Below are 16,587 nucleotides of genomic sequence, written 5' to 3' on the forward strand. Positions count from 1 at the left end.
GCCCGGAGCGGAGCTGGGGCGGGGCTGGGAGAGCGGGGCCGGGCGGGGCCGGTGCTTGGCCCGCCCTTCTCGGTGCGTGTTGGCGGACGGCAAGCGGCATGGCTCCCGGCGTGGAGCTGGGTTTCGCGGCGGCGGCGGAGGGCCCGGGCGGTGCCTGGCGGCTGCACAGCACCTACTTCCCCAGCAAGGTCGGGGGGCGGCCGGCGTGGCTGGGCGAGGCCGGGCTGCCGGGCCCCGCCGCTCTGCGCTGCGGCCGCTGCCAGCAGCCCTGCGCCTTCCTGCTCCAGCTGTACGCGCCGCTGCCCGGCCGCGCCGACGCCTTCCACCGCACCCTCTTCGTGTTCGCCTGCCGCGGCGCCTCCTGCTACGGCCTGGCGGGCCCGGGCGGGCCCTTCCGCGGTGAGGCGCGGGGGCGCGGGGAGGGACGGGGCGAGGGCCCCGGCCGCCGCCCCGCTGACCGGCGCGTCTCCCCGCAGTGTTCCGGAGCCAGCTGCCGCGGCGGAACGACACGTACCCCGCGGAGCCGCCCCCCGAGGAGCCGCCCCCGGGCCCGGCCCCCGCGCCCCCGCGGCGCCTGAGCAGCGGCGCCGCGCTGTGCCGCGTCTGCGGCTGCCTCGGGCCGCGCTGCTGCGGGCGCTGCCGCCGCGCCGCCTACTGCGGGCCCGAGCACCAGGCGCTGGACTGGCGGCGCGGGCACCGCCGCTCCTGCGGGCAGCACGCCGCCGGAGGTGGGTCCGCACACACCGCCATCGGGGGCCTCTGCAGCGGGAACTGACACCCGTGCCAGCCGTGGTTAATACTGCCCCGAGCTGCCGAGCCGCAGCTCCCGAGCTCTTAAATGCTGCTGCTAGCACTGTTTGGTCTGCCTTCCACGCCACTTGGATTTACAGAGGTTCAAAGCAACAGGATGCCTGTTGCAGTTTTCTACTGTCCTTAACATAACAGTGTTTCTTACCTTCAGGTCAGGTCTAGCAGTGATGTAAATCTTTCTTGCTCATGCAATGCCTCTGCTATGCAATTTGCTGTGTAGCTTTTGGGGAAAAGGACGTGAAATACGAGATGATGTTGTGAAGTGGTGTCTGTCTTCTGTTTTCTAGATGACTTGGCAAATGCAATTCCAGAGCATAACGAATTCCTTTTTCCGGAATATGAAATTTTGATAGAACCTGAGGAACCAGAATTTCCTGCTGACACCACTGATGATGAACAAGGAGCTGAAGATACATCAAAGGACGCAAAAGAACAAGAGGAACTTGGAGCTGCAGGCACTGCAGGTCAGAAATAACATGCTGCCTGTAATTCTTCCTGGTAATGCCTGTTGTCACATCTTTAAAATATCAAACACTGTGATTTTTCAGTGTTCCTTGTAAACTTCTGGTGAAAAAAGGCTAAATGTGCAGTCATTTGCAATGCTAGTTTGTTGTAGACATCCCATAATGTAAGTTGCTTTTCTGGAAGAGACTTAGTAAGCTCTGACCCCAGGAGCTGTTGAAGCAGCTGTTGCTGCAGATAGCTCGGAGTTACACTGTGTCCCTGTGTGCTTCCAATAGGTCAGGAACATCTCAAGTGAGAAGGACAGGACTGAGCACCTGCTGCTGGATGCTGCTGAAATCAGCACATTGTTAGATTGTCTTGGCTTGACTTAGTCCAATTTGTCTTACTTTATGGAAAATAAAATTTTCTTCTCTATGCTAGCAGAGAACTGGTTTGAGGATATTTTAACTCTTGCGGTGCAGTTGAAGTGCAGGCTCCTTCCTCCCTGCTCCTCCTAAATTCACAGTGGGTTTGCTGCAACCACAGTGTCTTTGAAGACACCCAGGGTGGAGAGTTTGTGGTGGTGCCAGGGAAGGATGCTGGGTTCCTGGTGGTCCCTTGCTGTGGTCCAAAGCTGTCTCAAGAGTGTTTAGTGGCCCCAGTTGACGTGGCTGTTGGAGTGTAACAGATACACTCTTCAGTGCTAAAAACTGAAGCCTGGCACATGAGCAGCATGCAGGTCTTTTTCAAATGTGGTGTCCTGAAAGTTCTGTAGTCTCAGTGATATCTGCTGGGAGCCATAAACTTCAGCAGATTAACTCCGTCCCTTTCCAGTATTCAATACTGGCATCTGTGTTTAAAATGCAGCTAAAACTAGTAAACGGACCTGTGTGTGACCAAATCTTAACGTGCCATGAAAATAAAAAAAATCTTAGATTTATGCCAGGAATCACTTATGAAGCAAAATAAATTTACACGTGCTAATACTGTTTTTAATTTTTAGTGTCTTGTATGAGCCTGTAAGTTTTACTGTTCTTTTTTCTTGCTTAGATCAAGCATTTCAGTCCTTAGATGAAGAGGCATTGGAAGCAATGGCAAAACACGAGACTGCAGAAGAAAAGATCTTCCAAATGTTTAAAAAACGAGTAGCTGCTGAGCCAGAGCAGGTCAGAAGATGGCGCAGCCTTTGAAAGTAGTGGTTCTGACACAGCATCCTGCTGCACATGCAGCCTTTTGTACTAGTTAGAAACAGGGATGCCTCCTCATCCTCTAAACACCTAACCCACACCCTCTCATCTTCCTTATGTGCTGAACTTAATTCGTGCCCAAGTAAGAGTTTGGCACCTGCTCAGCCACCTTAAACAGCTGCTGGTCAGGATCAGGTGGCACAAGGGTGCTGAATCTCCCCCAGTGTGGAAGGAGCCACCATCCTGAGACATGGTTTCAAACCAAAGGACATGGGGAACCATTGCACTGTTCCCCAGCCTGCAGCCCTGCTAGAACAAAAACTGCAGAGAAGAGCTCTGTCAGTGTCACCAGCTGCATTGGGGGGTGGCTTGGCTCTTTTAAAGGTTGAAGGATGGCTTTAAAATTTCTGCTATTTAAAACAGAAATCTTTCCCCCATGCTATTTCTTACTGCAAAAGGCTAAAAAGCTACATTGTCAAACAAAACCATGGTCCCTGGTTTCATTCAGAGAAGACACAGTCCTTCATCCATCAAAGTGGTGGAGAAGAAATTCTCTCCATGTTTTGCCTGGTAGCTGAGGGGTTAAGGTGCACACTCAGAAAGTAGGAGACTTTGAGTCTGTTCCCTTCTCTGCCTTAGGTATGTGCCTCACTCTCTCTGACCATCTCTCTACTGACTGATCTGTCCCAGTGTCCTTTTGCTGATCATGTGTGATTTGCTAATAACTGAAAAACAAAGGATATGAAAATACCTTCTGGAACATTAGGCTGGTCTGCTTGTATTTAGCTGCAGAACTGCAGACAGAAAGATCTGAATGGCATTCCTAACAGTGTGCAGGTCTGTGTGCTAATTCTCCAGCTGCTCTTCTCAAGACTGTAACATACACAACCTTGCATTTCTGAAGCCCTTGGTTAGAGAATTACAAATGATCCCCTGGATCACTGAAAAAATATGGTATGAATACTTGCATGATTCACATAGTTAAGAAAACTTATATAAGCAACCTGTCTTATTTAGAATGCGGCACTTGCAAATTATATTTTACCATGGTTGTTAAAGAACTGACCTTTTTCTGCTCTATCTACACCTTTGTGTCACTAAACACCTATTTTATAGCAAGATGAAAGGATAGTCACAAGAACTTAAATTTCTGCTGTGTTTCAGATTATTAGATACTGCAGAGGAGGAGAAGGTCCACTCTGGGTGTCAGGTGAAAATAGGCCTGAAGAAAAAGATATCCCAAATTGTGTGTGTGGTGCCAAAAGGATATTTGAATTCCAGGTATGTAAGCTCATTTAAAAATAATACAGGAAATGTATTTCCGACTCAGGATCTAATTGTTGGCTTGTAATTTGAGCAAGAAGGTTGAAGTTGCAACAAACTAACTACACTAAATGATTGTACAGAGCCTTTATCTACTCTTATAAGAAGTGCTCTTTCAATTCATTGTGTGCATTATAAGTAAGTTTGGCTGGAAGCATTCAGCTGTAGAACTTTGAATGCTAGAGGTGTATGTGTGATGAACACACTTATGTCATGGACAGGCAAAAAACATAGTTACTAATGGAATTTCAAATGGTGGGAGGCTCACAAATCAGGCAAGTCTTATAAGGCCAAATAAAACTTACCTAGAACTCCAAATTTGGTTTATTTGAGCTGCCATATACATAGTAGCTTCAGTTGGGATTTTTGTGTAAGAGAATATAAATTCTTACACCAAATACAGGACTGTTCTTCAGGAGAAATGGGGAGAGGGGAGAAGTCTGTGGCCTGCCTCTAAACCTTTTGGTTTTCCTTGAAGATTATGCCACAGCTCCTGAATCACCTTCAGGTTGACAGCCTTGGAGAGAGCATTGACTGGGGAACGCTGGTGGTGTACACTTGTGCTGACAGCTGCGGCGGGGAGAGTGAATACCTGGAAGAGTTCATTTGGAAACAAGACTACTCCATGGGCTGTACTTTATGAAGCTGAGTCATCCAAATGGAATACTTGATTTGTTTCACTGCATCTCTGCACTGTGCAAACAGGTAGTTGAAGTCACTGATAACAGTGCATCTTGAAACAGTGACAGAACTGCTGTAACTAGACCTTGACAGCCTCTCTTGTGCTCCAGAGGAGCTTTTACTTCAACCTGGTAATGAAGCCAGATGCATTTGTTCAGAAAGCTTTATTTCAAATCTCATTTCTGGAAGTTTATTAAATAAAGATGAAAAACTTTTGGATTGGTGAAATTATCTTTTATTGGTAATGGAACTTCAAAAACTTAAAAGATTGTAGTCTGTCAGGATTTTCATCAGGCTACTCAAAAATTCACATTCATTCAAAGAAAAGCAGACTCCTGTAAACCCACTCCATTGCTTATGTTGAAGAGCTGTACAGGAGTCAGCTAAAATAAAGCTATATAACCTTTTGCTGTGCAATTTAAACTACTTCCCTTTCTCAGCAGGTACATAAACCCAAATTGGGAGTTTGTCCCATGTTCTGACTGAGTGGTTGAGGTAAAATGCACAAAAATTAAGTGTGTTATCTGACTTTAAACTATTAGCCCCATGCAGTAGTTTAACTCAGATACCTGGTGCAGAAGCAGTTTAAACAAAGTCAGCCCTAGCAGAACACATTTGTCTGTTACACACTGCCTGTAGCAGCAGATTTTCAGGCTGAATTCTACCTGCAGTCTGCCATCATTGGTGAAGTTTAAAAATAAGTGTCCTCTACAGGGATTCTCCCACTGTATGACTGCAAATAGCTGAGGCAAGAGAATAGTGAAACCATAATGCTGAACTTTACTGTGGTCGTTGCTGAACTACTCCTATGGCTATGGCAGTATCTGCAGAAAAGGCTTTTTTGTGTGTTTCCCTGCAGAATTGACTTCAGTTTCATATTCCCTTCCCCTGCTCCAACCATTCATGGCTCCTTACCTGTGACTCTGTGGGGCCCACTGTGGGGTTTTTGAAATCATTTAGGCATTGAAAGTACTCAAATAAGCAGGCAGAGAATGCTGTACCTGGAAGTGGTTTTGTTATCACAGGACTTAATTTCTAGCAGGGTAGTTGGAAGCCCTGCTCTGTGTTGTGAAAGTGCAAACTGTTTCAAGTCACTGTAGTACAGCTCGACTGATTGTGCTGAAAACTGTCCTATGGTTTCTTGGGGGCTTCAAGCTTTCTGAAGAGTTGAAGAGTTTTGCACATAAGTTGGTAATAGTTCAGGCCCTGCAAAAGCATGGACAGCCACACAATTATAGCCCAGAGCTCTCAGGAGCATTCCTGAGCTCACAGCACAGAGTGGCACAGCACTGAAGGCAACACAGTGCTTGAGCATATCCTGCACAGCTGCATTAATAACAGCATCTTTCTGGTAAGAGCCATGAAAGCAGTCATCAGAACACCTGGAGAGACATTGGTGTAGAGAGAAGACTGAAGATTAAGGTCACTCAGGATGTGCAAATGGAGTAGTATCAAAGCCAGCCAAAACTTAATTTTGTCTGGAATGAAACACCAACTTAGAAATGAGACCATTGCTTACATTTGGGTTACTTTCAGATAAAAACTGTTTGAAATAACGTGTAAGTCATAGAGAGGTTATTATTCCTAGAAATTTCCTGAAGGAAAAAAAAAGTTTATTTTTAGCTCTGAGCCCATTAGGCTTCAAGCATCGTTCAGAAGGAAGATTATGTATGTGCTGACTCCAGTTGGAAGGGCTTTGACATTTTACAGGAACACTAATATAGTGAGGCTCTCACAGCTGGTAAAATACAAAGGTAGTAATTTAAAGAAATTCTAGAAGCTGAGCAGGGATCTGTTGTTTTAGTCAAGTGCAGCTATTTAAGACTTGCCTGTATCCCATCTGTTGAACATAAGGCAACACATACTCAAACACAAGCTTCTTTAACCAGTTGTCTCTTTTGCTTTAACATGTTGGAAATATTCAAGGTAGACATTGCCAGGGGTGTGACTGCTGGTAAGCAAGCCAGAGCACTGCTAAGATTCTCTCAAAACAACATGTCACTTATAGCAGTGCATCTGCTATTAAAAAATCTATTAAATAAAAAAAGTAATTCAATGTATTTCATTCTACCAGCTGGGTAATTTTAAAATTTATTAAGACAGTTCCCATAGTTGTATAAACAGGGTTTATTGTACACGTGGAGTTGAAGAAGGAAAGAGAAGAAAGGTATATATTATATATATATGTACAGTGAGCCATTTTAATTAATAAATTTATCCTATCTTGCTTAATACTGGAAAGAGGGAATGTGTCTGGCACCAAAGAAATTTAAAATTGAAAAAATTTAAAAGCTAAAGTTCTGAAAATTATAAAAACCATGGTCTTATGGAAGGAACTTAAAACATATATACATGGCAATTAAAGTGGTTTATACACTGAGTGACAGTTGCATTTGTCTTTAAACCAACTTACAGATTTTTCTATTAATAGAACTGGCATTAAAACTATTTAAAAGCTAGAATATAAATAAAAGTTGGAGGGGCTGCTCCAGCAACAGCCCAGTAAAGCAACTCACAGTAACTCAGTAGACATATTCAAGAAAACAGTTCCCCTTGAGCATCAGGGAAGTAGGCACTAACTGGGAAATAGTCCAAGTCCTGGTGTTGCAGTTGCACTGGAAGTCCATTTCTTGTTACTGCTGTGCCATACACAATACTTTTTAAAATACACCCCTGATTTCTCTGAAATGTGTAGAAACTGTTACGTTGTCTTTCTGAATCCCTTTAAAATAGGATAGATGTTTTCAAATGCTTCATAGATTTCTGCTCGTACTTTAGCACCTGGAAAAAGAGAAGGGATTCAATTAGTTTGTACCTTTTGCCAAATACTTAATTTTAGCTTTTAGAATGTGTATGTGAATGCAACTCTATATAAAACCTACATGTATCCATAGATCCCCATTTTTACAATCCTTTTTAACACATTTCATAGAGAGCTTACATTACCAGCCTTCTCTGTTTAATCTGACAGCTGCTAAAACTTTCACTAGCATCTCTGCCACGATGCTATGTTGCAAATGGAATTTTCATATACGTGACTTCCACAAGAGACCCAACAACAAAGCACAGCCCTCCCTGTAGGATGTTTGTGCAGAAAGGCCTAACTGGTGCAGCTTGTTTTGAGAGTGTGAGTATCAGGGGGAGGAAGGTCTGGCAGTGGAGACCACTGCAGAGAACTGCATTTCCCCACACTGCAGGGATGTGATCCTTCTTTCGTCTGTGGGTCTTGCGGGTTTCTTCTTCCTAGTAAGACACAGCATGAGAAAAAATGGAGGGAGTAGGTTGAGCACCTGAGGTTGAGGATGTACTAGAGCTCAAGTATCTCCCCCTCTTTGGCTGCTGTATCATGGATCATGGCAGCAGCCTGCAACCAAGCTGCCAAAGAAAAGCCAGCTCAAAGTCACATGCTCAGCCATAGAAACATTCTTTCAGATTTTGCCAGAAAGATCTTACATTCTTACAGCTTTTTGGGCACCTGCACACCTGACTAGGGTTCATGATGATCGCTCCTTTGATCTAGCCAAATGTGCTGTTGCTTTGTGCATTCCCATCTGTTAAGGAACATGGTGCAGGTATCTGTGTGTGCAGTGGCAGTGCTGAGCTGCAGGTTGAGCTCTGGGTGAAGCACACCCAGGCAAGAGGCCTGAACTGCTGAATCTTTGCATAACAAAGCCTGGTGCTGAGCCCTCAAGAAAACCTGGTCTGACTCTGTGAGTGGAGTGTGTGGGAGTCAAGCAGGACACCTGCTGGATTTGCTGAAGCTGCCCACTCCAAACAGGCTCTGGACCTGCTGCAGCTGGTGTGGCTCTGACTGCCAGGGTGGCTGCTGGATGGCTGCACAGGGAAGTTGCCTTAACATTCCATCCATGGAATACTCTATTAAATCTCCTTTCTCAGTACTGTCATCTCTAAAGGAAAAGTACCTGGCAGCTTACGTAGCCCTGTCCTCTGTCATACAGTCTAAATCTCACCTCTTGGAGTAAGATACTGTCTTCACTTACCAGTTAAAACCACTTTTCCAGAAACAAAAATAAGCAGAACAATTCTTGGCTTAATCATTCTGTAGATTAAGCCAGGAAACAATTCCGGCTCGTAGCTGAAAGAGAGAGAGAGTATTTAAATGTGCTTGCAGACCCATGTTCCACCCCATCTTCTGGGCCCAGTCCAGACTGGCAGAGCAGATGTAGACTTCCCTGAAACTTGGGGAGGGTAGCAATGTGAACCTGTCAAAACCAAGTTTTGACAGGTTCACATTGGGCAGCCTCAGTTACACCTGAGGCAGTGCAGAGATGGGAACAAATATACAGGTTTCCCTGTGGTGCAAGGGAATAATCTAAACAGATGTCACCTTCTAAGATAGTATGCAACAAGAATGAAACATAAGCAAGCCTTTTTTTACCTGCTGAACTGCTGGTGTGTGAGTACCAATCCTTCCAGTCTGATGGGAAATTTCACGTCACAGCTGCCCACCATATTCTGAATTTTAAAATCCAAAAATTTTGCAGGAAAACCCAGTTTCTGAACAACTCTTGCATACTTCCTTGCAGCCAGTCTGGACTGCTCCTCACTGAAGTGAGAAAAGGATATCTGTATTACCTCCTCAGATAAGTATTACTTCAAGCAAACAGCATTAAACCACAAATACCTAACTGGGGAAAAAAGTCTGTGTGGAGGGAGAGGGGAGTTCACAGGCAAAATTTTTACATCCAAAATTAACAACTAGCACTGACTGATTTTCATGCTAATTTTGGTAATAGGCTCCTGGACACCATTAGTGTTGCACTCACTGTTCATGACACAAACCAGTAAATTATAAATCCATACCTTTTACATTTTTAAAATAATGATCAGAGTCCCTCTAATGGGACTGTTACTTAAGATTAAGCACTTAAGATTAGATTGTTACCTAAGATTTCACTGTAGAACAACTTCGAACTACTACTGCTAGAAAATACGGATTTCTATAAAAATCTGTCAACTGGCAAAATCTTCTGTTTGATTCAGCCCAGGCATTCAAACATGGGTTTAATACAACTGCACAGCCTTACCCACTGTTGCAGAATTCAGTTTGCTTCAGGTCTGTAAACAGCGGAGAATCTGTTGCCCATGCAGAGTAAGACAACTTGAATTTCAAGTGTCACTAGGCAGAGAAAATGTTCCCCTGTACAGATCTATTAATTCATCTCTGCTCATTAGTTTATTCCTTCTGGATTCCTAGCAGACTTCTTTGGAGAAGAATTTCCCTCCTGCCCACCAGAGTTAAGCTTATGTTTAGCTTTCAATTCTTGTCCTTCAATGGTCACATTAAGAACAGATCAGACTACAGGAACTAGAGATTTGGAGCTCTTGTCCTGTGATGAATGAAGCTATTCAAATATAAAATTCTTCTCTCACCATCCTTACAATTCAAGCAGTTCCAATGCATAGTTGCTGATTTTTTTAATTATTAGAAAAAGTAAGTAACTGCAAGGCCAAAATATGAATATAATAACCTCTGCAAACCAGTTTACGAGACTGAATGAAATGCTTCAGAACTAGAACTACCATTTCCCCACAAATTAGGAAGTCTCTTCAATCATAAAGAGGCATTTTCTGTAGAAATGTGTATAATCTGAGGTAACTGTGAAGTAACATTAGTTGTACCTGTACAACTTTGATGTGTCTATATAAACAAGCATCATGGTACAAAAGAAAAGACAGCCTGAGTTAGTTTGCTCATAATGCCTAAACATACCTTTTTGCTCCTGTGCACACCATTTTTCCAGAGCTGAATATCAGTGCAGTAGTACGTGGTTCTCTTATTCTCATAATAACAGCAGCAAAACGCTGAAGTGTGAGCATTGAGACTGTTAGTGACATATTGCTGTCATCATTGTATTAAAACCAAATCTGCATCATCTAAGTTACACTGCAGTGCAAGGAAAACGAAGGTCAAACATACTTACAGATCACTCAAAGTTTACTTGAAATGCTTAAACTGTAAGTACCTTCAAGCACATACTCAGAAAGGTAGAGCCAGGCAGGAAGGATATTTACCACTGTAAACATTTCTATCTCTCATTACTATATATATATATATATATATATATATATATATATATATATATATATATATATACACCTATGTATGTAACATATAAATAACACTAACATTTGCATCAGAGCAATAGAAACAATTTTTAAAAATTCCTCCATATGTGTTGGAATTTTATCTTATAAGTAGGATGGAAGATATCCAAAAAAATAGATTACAGTGTTACAATACCAGCAAACAGAACAGCTGGAGATCAAAGTCCTGTGTAAACAGAAGTCACCTCAGCTACCACTGTGGGACACAGCAGCCTCATTAGCTCCAGCTTTTCATTCTCAGTAAGCATTTTCTAAATATTCTTAAATTCTTTGAAGCAAGAGATACTGGAAACTGAGGTGGGCACACACACACACACACACACACACAAACTCCTGTTTGTTAAATATAACTTGGAACAGCTCACCCTGCAGTCCCATGAATTGTTCTGCTGACACAACCAAGGCGGTAGCGTGGGTTACCCAACAGCACATTTGTCAAAATATGACTTAAATAATACAGCCAAGCAACATCTTTCTTTGATAGATGAATCTACTGACTAAATGTCAGGAGTGTGTTACATAACCCTTCTATCTCTCTGCCATGGAAAACAGTGTTTGATATTGATTATTCTAGCCTACAAATTTTACACAGCCACCTACCCCCTACATTAGGAGTTAGCAAGGCATGCTCACATTTTTGCTGCGCTCATACCTTACTCACAATTATGTAACAGCATCACTGGTATAAACTTACAGTAAGAGTCATTTATCAAATATGCCTGCATGTGTGCTTTAACCTTTAAGAGCAGAGTTCAGGTCAACTGCAGCAAAATACGAAATGCTAAAACAAGAAAAACACACACACCCCAGGAAAACTGAAGCCTTCCCAAGACAAGCCAATTCAACTATGCAACATCTAAACTTTTATTAGTGTCCAGCTACTGTTGTTGCAAAGATAACATTTTCAAGAGGAGCCACCCAAAAGAAACATGAAGCAACATTATTTTTTTGATTTAATGCTCCAGGTCCTTTGCTGTTGTTCAGATTTCCCAAGCTAAAAAGATGCTTCTTATTTAGAACCCTACTAGTATTAAGAAGCAGCAGGCAACTTTGAAGTCAGTATGTAAAAAAATCATTTTAATTGGTTTTGTTTTGATCCATTTTAATGTTCCACCAAGTTAGCCATCAGAAGCAATGAGATGGCAGAAGTACTGGAGAAGAACATGAGAGAACATGAGAGAACAGAGGGAAGTGAGACTATGAAAAATAAGTGAATGCCCTGTGACTGTAAGAATTCCAGAGGAGCAGCTAGATGGAGGAAACCACAGCTCTGGCAGAAGTCCAGGACTTTAACACTTTTTTCTTTTCTACTTGTTGGGAGATAGGGAAAAAGATTTCATCATCAGACATTTCACAGCAATAAGCAAAAGGAGCTCACTGAGCACTACAAACAAATATGCCCATTTGAACAGCAGCAGAGGCCACCTCCACCACAAAAAGCTTGGTCAGTGTACTACACTCTTGATTAGGTTTTTTCTAAATCTAACAACTTACAACCTGGTGCACATCACAGCTACCTCAGCATAAAAACGCTTTTTACTAATTTGAATGTCCTAAGTTTATTAAGATTACCCTTTTAACCACAGTGTAAAACTGCAAATATAGCAGGTAGGTTTTTCAGTCTATTGCAGCAGCCTGCAGCCACAACCTTTAATTTATCTGTTATAGGATGAATTCTTAATACATTTCTCTTACCTTAGGATTATATTCAGCATTTCGGGCACGAAGTGCAATAGTTTTCAGGTCAAGTTTGCAACCAAGATTCACTGTGGACACAATATTCCTAAAGACAGATCAGAGAAATATATTTTAAAAAAACAATAAGGAATTAATGTGTCTTCCTCATTTTTAACCAAGCCTAATCAATTTTTTTTCAATTACTTTGTTTCTCCAAGCAAGTTTGAATGACATCTTTCCTAACACGAGCACTGAGCAGTGTTTTGGCTCAGGAATGTCCTTTTGTAGGGCAGAAGCTCCTAAGGCATAATTGCTGATTCCTCCTATCTCTCAGCTATTATAAAAAGTGTCCCATGAGAAGAACCTCTATTTCAGTTTGGGAGGAAAAATTACTGATGCTGAGAGCCCTCACCACAATCATGGAAGCTGCTGGAAACAGGAGAAAATGAGACAGTACCATCTGAAATTTTCCTTGCTATGCCCTTCAAGAAAGAGGGTGCAAAACTAAGTGGGAATGACCCAGGAGGTAAATGCATTGCCAGGAGATGGAATAGCAGGTCTCTAGATAGTTTAAAAAAGTTACTAGATAAACAATTTTGTTTTCTGGGAAAACCCTGAAATATAAAGGTCCTCAGTGAGGGAAAAAAAAAGTCATAAAAATATGAGAAACCACTCTTTCAATTCATGGTATCAACCATTTCCCCTTGTCCCAGCCAAAAATTTCTGAAGTAGTCTCTTTAAAACTGAAGTTCACTGAAAATGCTTCCAGACCTAGTTCTAGGGTTCTTCCAACTAGTTCTAGGGTTTTTTACCTTCTCACAAACTCAGAGTTAGGCAAGCATTGGGAAAGGAAACATCTTGAACTCCTAAACTGCAAGGAGTTAAAAATTATGACGGTGTTAAATGAAGACCTATAACCCTCCACTGGTATGCTCCCAAGATGTACCGTTGACAAATCACTAAGAAACTGTTTATATTACTAAGTGGTTTAGTAATGAAGCTAAGCTAAAAATAAAGTAAAAATTACTCATATTGCTACAGGAGACTCATAAATTCTCAGGACCTCCCTTCCCACCAAAATGCAGTACCTAATTCCTGATGTGACTTTGGCCCTAAGTCTTTCTTTAAAGGGCTATCTGAGACAGGACATGATGCACTGACACAGGGGCACTCACTGTAGTTGTGGCACTATGCCAGAGCTCTCTGACGCCGGTGTCGCAGGAGTTATTGGAGTCATTGGAGTCATTGGAGAGGAGTACAGAGGTGTGGTTCCTGGTAAGGGGGCTGTGGTAAGAGTCTGTGAATGGAAGAGCTGGGGGGTTTGACCAGATGTTCCCTGTGTGGCTTGCTGTGACGTGGATTGCTGTGCTGCTTGCTGCTGCTGCTGCTGCCGCTGCTGCTCCTCCAGGATGGACAGACTGTTGGTGCTCTGGACAGGCTGCGGTGTCAGTCCTGTGCCATACGGCATCATCGGGCTGAAAATGGGAATTCCTGGCGTCATTGCACCCTGCACAAGAAAACATGGCATGAAAACCACAGATCATGGTGACTCCATTTTGTTTTTAAGAGACAAAGTTTTTGGGAGGAGTCAAAAATAAATCTGTTAGCTGAGTTGCTCATATCAAACCTGAAGCATATAGTACTAAATAATTAAAATCAGCAAATCCTTGGAAATGCAGATGTTCTACAGAATAAAGTACTACCCAAAGGAATTTAGGGAACATGACATACTTCTCACACTACCTTGCAAGCACGTCTCATCTTTGACCCACAATTTAACTTGAAATTGTCTGAACACCAACTGTGCTCACTGCATTCATAGCCCAGTAACAATCCATTATGTGCACAGTTTAAGGAGCAACCACCAAAATTAAATTAATCTTTCCAAGTTGTCAGTCATGTTTCAACTTAAGAGGAATCCCATCAAGAAATCCCACATATATTCCACGTATGAGAAACCACATGTTTCTTATACTTCTGAATATAGACATCAATGGTTTCAAAATTCTGCTTTGTACTAGTATTATTCAATCCCTAGCAGAATTTTTCAGATCTGCAAACAAAAAAATGTGAAGCTAGATGCAAGAAAGAGAAAGCACTTTCATAAAGGAAATTCAGATCATAGTTACTTTTTAAATAATTTGTTTTTACCTGAGGGGAGGCTAAGCCTTGAGCGTAGGGTGGCAAACTGTTGTTCTGATCCATGATTCCAGTTATTTCTTTGGTGAGGCCAGAAGTATTTCCTTCAATTAATTTAAATAAACTTCAAATCCTAGAGGTTTTTTAACCATTTAAAACATTCCAGCAAAGCAGCTTTTAAAGCCAAGCTGAAAGTGTTAGGAAAACATCAGCTTCAGAGAAATACGAGTCTACAACACCAACCAAAGCCTGGAAAGAAAAAAAGGAATATCCTGAGAATAATATCTAAACACAAACCCGAAAGCAAGCCTATCAGCTGCTGACTCAGATAAGAGACACCCACGTACAAATACATATAAGAACATTCACGCGTACGCACACACGCATGCACAATCCATAAAAATAACCTTTTTCAGGCACACTCCACAGAAACTTTGCAGCATGATTCTGCTGAAGTCCCTGGCAGGTCACCTGACTTACATGGGCAGGCCTCTGTCCAACCAAACCCTCCTGCACAAACAGCTCAAGCTGCTGATGCTCCTTCTACTCCAAGCTTCCTTTAGCTGCAAAAGCACTGATTTTTTTAAAGAATTTAATTCCCTTGGCTACTAATTGACGTTGCTTCTAAGTCTCTTCCTGGCCATTTTAAGGCTTGGGCTTTCACAAATTACTTTTTTTCTTCTATGAGAAAAGCATCGCAGCTCAAATCACAGCTAGGGAAACCTATTCCATCCAATTCCATAAAACAAAGCACTAACAGATTTCAAACTGTAATGATATGCATTTCATGAGGAAAAAAGAAATATATGAAAACCAATTTCAAGTGCACAAGTGAAACATGCAATGATTGTCTCTCATTTTTTAACTATACTTCTGTTGCTGTTCAATGGAAATAAACAACAGAAGTGGAGAATTTAAATGTTATGGTACCAATGATGTAAAATATTACCCATTAATTTCTAAGTTTCTTAATTATTGCTAAGAAATACTCAAGGTCATTATTAGGCCAGAGGTAGGCTACCTGAAAATCTGAAGACAGTCTATTCAGCCTCTCTTTTTTTTAAGATATGAGAGCTTAGAACTACAATAGTATTTACACTGTAGCTAGAAATGCCTGCTTTTTTCCACCCATGACCATAAGTCATTATCATCTTTACTTTCACCAAAGGTATCGAGCAGAGCACCCAGGTTTTACAACGTGGGTACATTAGAGGCCTAGACATAATCCTGGAAGAAACAAACTCAACTCCTCGACAGCCCAGCTATTTAGTAAGGAGGCTGGATACCAGGCATGCCAAAACCTGCACGCAGAGCACCGACTACGCAGAGCTCCCTCCTCTACCCACTTAACGCGGCTTGCTCGGATCTCCACTACAAACGCCGGGCGCCGTTTCGGTCCAGGGAACAGAGTCCAGCAGCCGCAGCCAGCCCGGAGGAGGCCCCGACCCACCCGAGGCCCCTTTCGGGCTCGCCCCCCGCCACACGGCAGCGCTCGGCGTGCGGCCACAGCCCGCCCGCGCCCCCGGCCCTGCTCGCTGCCCGCCCGCAGCGGCCCCGGCCCCGCGCAGCCCCCGCCCACCCTCGCAGGGTCCCGCCGCTGCCCGCGCCCATCCCGCGCCCGCCGCCCCCTGCCCGCGGCGGCGGAGAGAAAGGCGGCCGCCGCCTCCGCGCCACGGGAGTCCCTCCCCGCTCCCCCGGCCGCGGCTCAGGCCGCCCTGGAGTGCGGAGCGAGCCCGGCCCGCGCACCATCCCCGCCCTCCAGGCCCGGCCTGCCCCGCACCATCGCGCCCCAGCGGCCCGGCCGCGGGCAGGGGCGAGCGGCGGCCGCGGGGGAGCGGCGGGCACTCGGTACCTGGCGCTCGTTCCGCTCCCGCCGCGCTCCGCGCCCGCCGGAGCCCGGCCGCGCCCCGCCCCCGCGCCACCGGCGCGCCCGGCGCGTCACTTCCCGCCGCCAGCGGGACAGGAGCCTTCGCGGGGAGGAACCTTCGGAAATCCAACAAGGGCAAGTGCTGGGTCCTGCACCTGCACCGGCGTGACCACATGCACCAGCACAGGCTGGGGCCGGCCCGCTGGGAGGCAGCTCTGTGGAGAAGGGCTCCTGGTGCAAACAGGCTGTCCATGAGCCAGCAGTGCCCTTGTGGCCAAGAAGGCCAGTGCTATCCTGCATGCATTAGGAAGTGCATTGCCAGCAGGTCAA

At 44.1% G+C, this 16,587-nt stretch overlaps 2 protein-coding genes across 2 annotated transcripts; one reads left to right on the top strand and one right to left on the bottom strand.

Annotated features, from left to right (window-relative positions):
- Nucleotides 1-83: 83 nt before the first annotated feature.
- Nucleotides 84-4,660, top strand: PDCD2 (programmed cell death 2). The gene is made up of 6 exons (XM_063151688.1): nucleotides 84-399; nucleotides 477-728; nucleotides 1,098-1,274; nucleotides 2,305-2,420; nucleotides 3,606-3,722; nucleotides 4,243-4,660. The coding sequence occupies exons 1-6, from the start codon at nucleotides 99-101 to the stop codon at nucleotides 4,405-4,407; spliced, it is 1,128 nt and encodes a 375-aa protein (XP_063007758.1). The 5' UTR covers nucleotides 84-98; the 3' UTR covers nucleotides 4,408-4,660.
- TBP (TATA-box binding protein) lies at nucleotides 4,658-16,302 on the bottom strand. Its single transcript, XM_063151689.1, has 8 exons — nucleotides 16,243-16,302; nucleotides 14,403-14,639; nucleotides 13,427-13,758; nucleotides 12,270-12,357; nucleotides 10,180-10,271; nucleotides 8,845-9,012; nucleotides 8,447-8,541; nucleotides 4,658-7,226 (listed from the first exon to the last, which is right to left on the bottom strand). Exons 2-8 carry the CDS (start codon nucleotides 14,454-14,456, stop codon nucleotides 7,147-7,149), a joined length of 909 nt encoding a protein of 302 aa, XP_063007759.1. The 5' UTR covers nucleotides 14,457-14,639; nucleotides 16,243-16,302; the 3' UTR covers nucleotides 4,658-7,146.
- Between the last annotated feature and the right edge of the window lie 285 nt (nucleotides 16,303-16,587).

This window comes from Melospiza melodia, chromosome 3, assembly GCF_035770615.1.
Source record: "Melospiza melodia melodia isolate bMelMel2 chromosome 3, bMelMel2.pri, whole genome shotgun sequence".
Classification (NCBI taxonomy): Eukaryota; Metazoa; Chordata; class Aves; order Passeriformes; family Passerellidae; genus Melospiza; species Melospiza melodia.

Coding starts and splice junctions, on each gene's coding strand:
- PDCD2 (XM_063151688.1), top strand. CDS start 99: ATGGCTCCCGGCGTGGAGCTGGGTTTCGCGGCGGCGGCGGAGGGCCCG. Junction 729..1,097: donor CGGGCAGCACGCCGCCGGAG/GTGGGTCCGCAC, acceptor TCTGTTTTCTAG/ATGACTTGGCAAATGCAATT. Junction 3,723..4,242: donor AAAGGATATTTGAATTCCAG/GTATGTAAGCTC, acceptor TTTTCCTTGAAG/ATTATGCCACAGCTCCTGAA.
- TBP (XM_063151689.1), bottom strand. CDS start 14,456: ATGGATCAGAACAACAGTTTGCCACCCTACGCTCAAGGCTTAGCCTCC. Junction 12,358..13,426: donor GGCATAGTGCCACAACTACA/GTGAGTGCCCCT, acceptor ATCTGTCTTTAG/GAATATTGTGTCCACAGTGA. Junction 7,227..8,446: donor TGGAAAAGTGGTTTTAACTG/GTAAGTGAAGAC, acceptor CTCTTTTTCCAG/GTGCTAAAGTACGAGCAGAA.